The sequence below is a fragment of the Eschrichtius robustus genome, chromosome 7 (assembly GCF_028021215.1).
Source record: "Eschrichtius robustus isolate mEscRob2 chromosome 7, mEscRob2.pri, whole genome shotgun sequence".
NCBI classification, from domain to species: Eukaryota; Metazoa; Chordata; class Mammalia; order Artiodactyla; family Eschrichtiidae; genus Eschrichtius; species Eschrichtius robustus.
Window position 1 is genome coordinate 74,915,523 of NC_090830.1, and position 8,631 is coordinate 74,924,153.

The 8,631-nt window shown below is 52.5% G+C and overlaps 1 protein-coding gene across 1 annotated transcript; it reads left to right on the top strand.

The window, feature by feature from the left end:
• Nucleotides 1-4,360: 4,360 nt before the first annotated feature.
• Nucleotides 4,361-7,190, top strand: FAM241B (family with sequence similarity 241 member B). Its single transcript, XM_068548867.1, has 3 exons — nucleotides 4,361-4,419; nucleotides 5,566-5,714; nucleotides 6,430-7,190. Exons 2-3 carry the CDS (start codon nucleotides 5,622-5,624, stop codon nucleotides 6,697-6,699), a joined length of 363 nt encoding a protein of 120 aa, XP_068404968.1. The 5' UTR covers nucleotides 4,361-4,419; nucleotides 5,566-5,621; the 3' UTR covers nucleotides 6,700-7,190.
• Nucleotides 7,191-8,631: the final 1,441 nt, after the last annotated feature.

The window sequence follows — 8,631 nt, forward strand, 5'->3', positions numbered from 1 at the left end:
GTGACTCACCTGGTGGCATGACCCAGACCCTTGTCCCTGAGGGCTCTGGGCTCCTGGTCACATGCCCTTCTCAGGACAGAGTTGCTGCACCTGCCCTTTACCATTACATTTGGGTAAAGGAGAACCCAGAGGCATCCAAGTGGATCACCTGGGTGCCAAACATGGTCTGCCTGTCCCCATTTTGTAAGAGCAGCCCTACCTCCCCTGGTGATCAGGACCAGTTTCTCTCGCCGAGACAGTGACTCCTCTTCATGCCTGCGAGTCTCCAGAAATAGGAACTCAAAGTACTCAGGCTGCACTCTTAGCTTGACAGGACTCTTGCTGTGTTCTCTGGTACCAGTTACTACTGCTACTTCCACCCCTTGGTTCCTGAATCCATTTCTAATTAGAGACACAACAGCTTGTAAAGGTCTTTGATTCATACTTGAGAATGACACCCCATCCTTGCAGAGTACTGCCTCTGAGCTGGCATTTGGCTGTGCCTTCAGTGGGCTGCTGTAGTGTTCTATCAGGCCAGTAGCCTCTTTCTTTTTTTAGTATTTTTGTGTGTGTGTGTGTGGACCAATTTTAAAGTCTTTATTGAATTTGTTACAACATTGCTTCTGTTTTATGTTTTGGTTTTTTGGCCCCAAGGGCATGTGGGATCTTAGCTCCCGGACCAGGGATCAAACCCGCACCCCCTGCATTGGAAGGTGAAGTCTTAAACACTGGACTGCCAGGGAAGTCCCTCAGGCCAGTAGTTTCTCGCTGGTGACATATGTGATATAACCAGTGAATCCCATGGTCCTGAGCATGATCCTGCACCTGTTCTGCTGTAAAATGGGACCCCTGGTCTAATGCAGTGTTATATGGGATCCCATACCAGGAGATTAAACACTCTGTAAGATGTATGGTGCTAGTTGAGGCCCTCCGGGCAGGAAAGGCACACACACCTGGAGTGTGTGTCCATTCCTGCCAGAAGGAATCTCCGGCCCTGCCAGGCTGGAAGGGGCCCAGTGAAGTCAACTTGCCATCAAGTAGCTGGAGGGTCTCCTTAAGAATTGGTGCTATACTGGGGGCTCAGTGTTGGTCTTTATTGTTGGCATTTGGATATTCAAAGGAGGCAAGTGACTGTAATTATGATGATGTACCTTGGGCAATGTTCCCCCTTTGGGGCTTGGGCTATGATACAAGTTAATCTTTGTTAGCAAAGTGGAATTTGCTGCTTTGTATCCGAAGAGGCTTTAAGTTTGAGGGGCATCTACCACAGTGTTTTAAAAATGACTACACATCAGTGTCCACAACCTTGAGTGCCTATTCAGTCACCTGGAATGGAGATGCCTAGGCTTTACCTCCTAGAAGTTCTGATTCAATTGGTTTGGGCACCAGTGGTTTATGAAAGTTCCCTTTGGTGATTCTAATGTGCAACCAGGGTTGAGAACCATTGTATTAGTGGATAGAAAAATCAAGTGAGGTCTCGATTGGCATCTTCTTTCCTTACAAAATAGAAAATATCACCGTATAGCTCATATAGAAAGGATAATATTGTTTTTGAAACTTCTTTTTCGTGTGTGTGTGGTGAGGGGCTACTAGGTTGTGATGTAAAATGTACTGCCATCAAAAGAGTTTGAAAAGCCACTGGTCCAAAGTAGTGCTTGTCAAACTTCAGTGTATGTAAGAGTAACTCTGCAAAGACCAGGAAAACCAAAAGCACATTTTTACCGGGCACCTTCTGGGAGTAAGACATGACCTGGGGCTAGTCTTGTGCCAATGGCATTGGATGGGAGAGCACAAAGTAAAGAGGCAGCAGAGATGGGACAATGCTGGGGGAGGCTGTTTGGTGGTGGGTAGATACAAAGAGCCTACAGTGCAGAGCTGGGGGGATCCTGGCTCTGCCACTGACCTCGGGATGGTCACCCAGCGTCCCTCTGAGTCTCAGTTTCTTTATCAGCAAAAGGGGAACAATAGCATACACCTTTCCTATTTCATGATCCAAAAAGGATGATGTGGTTTCTGGAAAAGCACTTTGGAAGTGGTAAGGACTCTGTACACATGGAGGTTATCATTACTACATGGAACAATCAGAACTGAAGTTTATATTGTTGGCATTAAAATTTGGGGACGGGGTGGGATTTAGATTGGGTGGGGAGGGCCTTTGGGCAGATAGTCAGGCCCAAGCAAAGCAGGACTTCAGGTGATGTACTTCAGGGAGAGTGAAGAGACCCCGGTGGGCGGAGCTGAGGGAGGGAGTTGGTAAGAGTGTACTGGGGCCAGATTTGGAGGGTTGTTGGAGCCTGCCAATGAGTGGGTCTTCCTGGAGCAGACAATAGGGAACCATTGCAGGTTCCTGAGTAGGGGAGACATCTGAAGGAAGTCGAGAGGTAGGAAAAGTGATTCACAGCCTCCTGAAGTTGTTTTAATTGGTAATGATAGGACTTTTCTAAGTGCAGTCAAACACTACTGCCTCCTAAAGCTGTTCTTGACCCCCTCTTGAGGGACTTACTTCCTCCAATGGGCTCTCACGGCTATCTCTGGCTAGACTGTGTCTATTTGGCAGCTGTTGTACCAGCTCAAGCCTTCCTAGAAACATCTCATTTCCTCCCTGGTTTCCCCAGCCCACAGAGGTCTCTCCCTTCTTGGGGTTCCTGGGTTATGAGCCCCATGTATGGAGCTCAGTTCATGGAAGGTAGTGGTTCTCTGCCCTGGCTGTTCATTAGCATCACCTGGAATTTGTTTTTTTTAAAACCTCTTCATGCCCAGGTTGTATCCCACATCAATGGCACTGTCACCTCTGGGGTGGGACTCAGGCATTGGGATTGTTTTTAAACACCACAGATAATTCCAATGTGCAGACAGTCTTGAGATCCACAGACCACCCCTGAAAATCGGGCATCCTGCCTTGGGATTACCCCTTCTATGTATGCACTGTACCCACCTGCAGCAAGAGCGTAGGAAGAAAGTATTAGGATTTCAGTTTATATGTATTTGAAATCCTATTCTTTTCTAATGTATATGCTTTACAATGTAGTACTTAATGCAGTGGAGCAGTAGTAATGACAGTGACTACTGAGAACATACTGCGGCCAGGCTCTCATCTAAGCACTTTACACTAAGCACTTAGTGCTTCACACAAACGTGATGAAGTGGGTACTGTTATTATCCGCATTTTACGGATGAAGGAACTGAGGCCAAAGAGGTTGAGTAACTGGTCCATCACACCACCAGAAGGCAGCCGTGCCAGATTCCAACCCAGGCTGGCTCTAGCATCCACCTTTTATCCACAATGCCAATCTGCTCTCATAGCACACATGTATAATTTATAAACAAACAAATAAATAATACACAAATAAGATACAGATATCAGGGGTCCTGCTCAACATTTTTTACTGAGAAGTTTTCGTAATCAAATAATTAAACCGTGGTGGCAGAAGATGAGCCCTTGAGGCAAGGTCTAAGTCTCAATCTTTCTGTTCCCCCACCCAGGGGCTAGTGAGCATCTAGGTCTATATATGCTTGATAAATATCTGCTCCCAGAAACATCTACTGCTTGATAATCATAACAAATGGTTATCAACACTTGCCATGTGCCAGAGACTCTTATTGTTAATCTTCACAGCAATCCTGAAGGTAACTGCTATGTTTGGCCCCATTTTGCAGATGAGGAGACTGAGCAGCTCAGTAACTTGCCAGAGTCTGACTCAAGTTGTGGGATTGCTGAGCTTATTCTCTTCCACTGGTGAACAGGTCCACAGGGAACAGCTTATGAAGGTGGGTGGGGGTGGGGGGTGAAAACACTGGGAAAGAAGCAGAGGTTGATCGTTCACTCCTTTGCCAGGTGCCCTTCCTTATTTACCTGACAGGTAAACTCCTACCTACCCTTCTTGCCCCAGTTCAAAGGCCACCTCCTCTAGGAAGCCTGCCTTCCTTCACGTTGCAGTTAGTTGCACTTGCCCTGTGGTTCATGTGTCGTCTTCCCCACTGGGAGGTTCCACACTGGAACAGGAGCTGGAGTTCCTTGAGGACAGGTCTGGGTTCTACTTAAGGGGCATCTGCTGAGCGGGCTCAGCAACCTCATACGGGTGGGATGAGCCTGTGCCACCCAGGCCAGAGGCGCCCCCACCCCGTAGGGTTTTCCTCCTCTTCTTCTTCTCCCTCCTCTTTGCTTTCCTTTTTCCTCTGCACTAGTCTCCTCCGTCCCTGCCCTGTGGTCCACCCGGTCCTATCTTCGTTCTTCTCCCGCCCTCTCTCTCTCTCTCCCGCTCCTTGCGCCGCCGTGTGTCCGGCAGCTGCAATTCCCCGAAAGGCCTACAGAGGGAGCTGCTGCGGCACCTGCGGGGCCGTACGGCTGCGGCGCGCGCTTCCTGTGAGGTCAGGTGGGAGGAAGCGGCCTGGGAGCCGCGGGGACTGGACGCCGTCGAGGCCTGGGAGCCGCGCCCGCAGGTGAGTGTCCGGGCCCTGGGCGCGGGGGAGTGAGGGCGCATCCCTCCCCTACCCCGGGCCTGGTCTCGGAGTCGGGCTCCGCGGCCCGGGCAGCGGCCTCTCCCACCCCGGCAGCAAGCACCCCCACCCAACCCCGCCATCTCCGTTCCCCACCCCCATCCCCCCTTAGTGTCAGGTGCAGGGAGGGCCCGCCGCACCCTCAGCCCACCCAGCAGGGCGGGATAACAAAGCACAAAAGGACTGCAGAGGACCTTTTGGACCCGCTTGGCCTTCTGCAAGGGCCAGAAGGCTTCAAAATGGGGACCCGCCAGCCCAGGCCACGGGCGAGAGAACAAGGGCTCTTAACCGCGTTTGGCGTGTGTGTCACGAGTGCTTTTGAGAATTTAGACGAAAACTGGCTCATCTTCTGAGAAGAATGATGGCCTTTACCCAGATTCGGGAGAGGCGTGGAAAGGCCCCCATCTCCAGCCCACGGACCCCCTTGTGGTCTGTGAGTGGGGCCTCATCCCATATTTCGGGAAGGCTGGCCGTGCCCGCCTGGTGTTACCTGAGAGGTGAGGGACAAGTGAGAGTGTGCCCTCTGCAGGAAAGTAACTCTGAAGTGGGCCCCATCTCCTGCGGGGAGAAGGCCTGAGTCCTAAGCGTCTCCCTGGACCATTTTTTAACGGAAGGGAAATGGAGACACTGGGGACCCTGGTGTACTGGACTCCCTACTAGGGCCGGAGTTCCTGGCTTCATGCTCTTTCTCTGCTGCCCATGGATGAATGGTCCTGGGTGAGGGAGGTAAGCCCCTCTGGGTCCCTAGCTGTATCTGCCCCGGAGGAGTGTTGGGAGGTGTAAGTGAGATGAGCCTGGGTGGACTTTCCACAGGGCCTGGGCCCCAGCAAGGGTTGTCATCCCCATTGTTGCTGGAGGTGGTGGTTAATAATAAAACTTTCTTCTCCAAGAATCCTTTTGATAGTTTTCCTAGTGGACTCAAAGTCTGAAAGATTTTTGTTTGGCAAACAACTTGTATTTATTTCTCTCCTTTTTATTAATTAGACACACTGCCTACTCAGCATGGGTCACCAATGTGAGCACCCAGAATTTCAGTTTCTCCCACTGAAAGCAAGCATCTCTTTAACTTTGGTAAATTTTTTCCTTCAGGTGTTTTGTGGTCTGGGGAAAGTGCAGCCCAGCAGGAACCCATAGCTCCTGGAAGGATGGTTCGGATCTTGGCCAATGGGGAAATTGTGCAGGACGATGACCCCCGTGTGAGGAACACTACCCAACCACGCAGCAGCACCCCTCGACAGGTAGTCGCCCGGACCCTGTGGAGGGGAGCAGCTGGCCTCCCGTCCTCTGTACCAGTTACTCCTTAGCTCCCAGAAGCTCCCTTACTGGTGGTTAACCTTCTCTAGCCCGAAGTCCTCTTTGCAGAGAGCCAGGCTGAGCAGCATGGGGGTTTAAGACTTGGGGAAAACCCCAATAGATTTGTTGCCCAGCCCCCTGCCTCCCCAGCTCTCCTTCCTCCAGGCAGCCTTCCCAGATTTCAAACCCAAGAGTTCTCTCTCCCTTAACCTGGTCAGCAACCCCCACTGGAGCTAGCATCTTTTAGAGTCTGTTGGATGAGAGGGAAGCTGGAGAGTAAGTGGAGAAGAGGAACCCACAGCCACACAATGATGGTTTAAAGGAAGGAGTGAGGAGTGTTAAAAATGCCTGCCCAGATGCTGTGCCCTGGGTGTAGTCCCACCCTCCTTGCCCCCTTCCTCTTCTCTGTCCCGGGCAGCTTCCCCCTGACGTGACATAGGGAACATGGACCGGCATTTTCTGTGCTCTGAGAGCTTGCGACTCAGTGGTTGGGATCCCCATGGGTGGCATGTGAGGATTGCTGAGAAAGGAGGGCATGGCCCTGGGTGGCCGTAGGGGAGAGCAGGGCCCCGCCCAGAGGGTTCCCTCCTGCCTCTGGTGCCTCAACTCCAGGGATGCTTTCTCTGGATTCATTTGTCTCTCTCTGTCTTCACCTTCCAGAGCTTTCTCAATAGGGGCCATGGCGCCCCGCTGGGGGGTCCCGGCCCTCGTCAGCAGCAGGCGGGCGCCAGGCTGGGTGCCGCTCAGTCCCCCTTCAGCGACCTCAACCGGCAGCTGGTGAACATGGGCTTCCCGCAGTGGCGTCTGGGCAACCACGCCGTGGAGCCGGTGACCTCCATCCTGCTCCTCTTCCTGCTCATGATGCTTGGTGTGCGTGGACTCCTGCTGGTGGGCCTCGTCTACCTGGTGTCCCACCTGAGCCAGCGGTGACCTCCAGGGGCTGCTGGAGCAGGTGTGTGGGAGAGGGAGCTGCTGGGCCTTGGTGTGAGAGCAGGCACATGGGGAGGAGTTTTGCTGGTGCCTTGAACGTGTGCTCAGAGGGCACGTTTCCATGTTGTGTTAAGCATGAGGCAGAGGGAGCCTCTAGTCCAACGTTCCCAAAGGATCAGGTGATACCCTCATTCCCCTGAGATGCATTTCGGTAGTATCAGGCATTAAGCACAAAGTCAGAGCAAGAAAGGGATTCCCTTTCCAATTCTCACCCAACCCTTTTATGCCAAGAAGAAAGTCTCTGTTGTGTGCCAATATGTTCTCATGCGTCTGGAACACGGGCTGACTTCCCCATTACGAGGGAGCAGGCCTTGAGCTTAGGGCAGGTGGGAAAAGTTTCCAGACTTTTATAGCTCTGTTTTGTTTTAATGGTATATTTTTATTGGCTACCTTTTATTTATGACAAGTGGTACTGGTATTCTACTTATTGTGGTGGTGTTTTCAATAAAGAAATTTAAGTAAAAGTGAGTCCATGTAAAGACATTCGTAAATAATTGTACAACTGCATGTAGATCTGGAAGACGTGGTGAAGGTGGTTTGGGAGGAATTGGGATTGGGGGACCAGGTAGAGGGGGGCATTTGACCTTGGAGGGTGGTTTCTAACCTTTTCCTGATGGGCTCTGAGAGCAGGGGCAGGGGGCCAGGTGAAGCCTGGACTTGGGCCCCTTGACCGATGCCTGGATAACTCTGGCTTACTCTGAGATGTTGGCCTTGTCCGGGGTGGTGTGGGAGAGGTTCTCTGACCAGAAGGGCCAATGAGGCTGTGGGGTCAGGACAGCCGGGGTGCTGGCCTCCCTTCCCAGGGTCTCTGACCAGAGGCTGCTCAACCTCCCTCAGTCCCCTGAGGCTGTCATAGCCTCTAACCTCGGCACACTCTCCTTAGAAAGCAGGGGTCTTGGCGCTGACAACTCCGTGCCCGTGGGCTGAGGGTGCCCTGCTTTCCGTGAGTGGAGGCCTTGAGGTATGGCTGGTTGAGCCCTGGGTCTGTGTGGAGGCCCTGCTGGGGGGCGGGGTGTGGCATCGGATGGCTGAGGGCTCTGGGCCTACAGTGCTGACCGTTCAAGGTCAGGGAGAGGCTGGGTGAGCTGGAGGGCTTCCCCGGCTCAGGGACCAGATTTCTCACCTCACCTTCCTCTTAAGATCCTTCTGGGTCTGGTGGTTTGGGGGAAGAAGGCAGGTTTTAGAGGTGCTTCTTGAAAGCCAGGGCCGGGGCAGCAAACCATCATGTATGTGGGGGGAGTATGGGGGAGAGAGATGGAGATTGATTCCATCCCTGCAGAGAGCCTGCGGTGCTGCGGGAGAACAGAACCCTCTCCCCCTGCCCTTGTGCCCACTGCTGCCCTTGAGGGGGCTGGCGGCCTTTATCATAGACATTCCCGGGGGAGCTTTATACTGTTCAGATAGGACTCCTATCTCAGGGTTTTCTGTGTCTTTATTTCCGCAGACAGGGAAGGGAAGGTCTGGCTCCCAGCGGCTCCTCTGGGGCCTGGGCAGGGGAGGTGGTGCCCAAGGCTGGTTGGTATCCCAGCTGTTCCCCATGGCATCTCCTTCTGCCCAGCACATCCCCCAGCCCCCAGGCTCCTGTGGCTCTAGCCCAGCAGCCGTGGGGGGAGGGGTGATCCTGCATGGCACCCCCTCTCCTGACACCCCCCTTCAGTGCATCTCTCTGGGGCTGGGCTTTCCCTTTCTTTTTGCCTTGCAAAGCTGTGGGACTTTCTGAAGAAATAAATCTTAAGTGGACCCTCAATATATAAAATTCCTCTAAGGGGTATGAATCAGAGTCCACAGATTCAGGGCTGAGAACTGTGTCTTTTTCCGTAATTCAGTTTCCATTCCCAAAGCCTGAGGCCTTTGAGGAGAATTGAGGGTGCT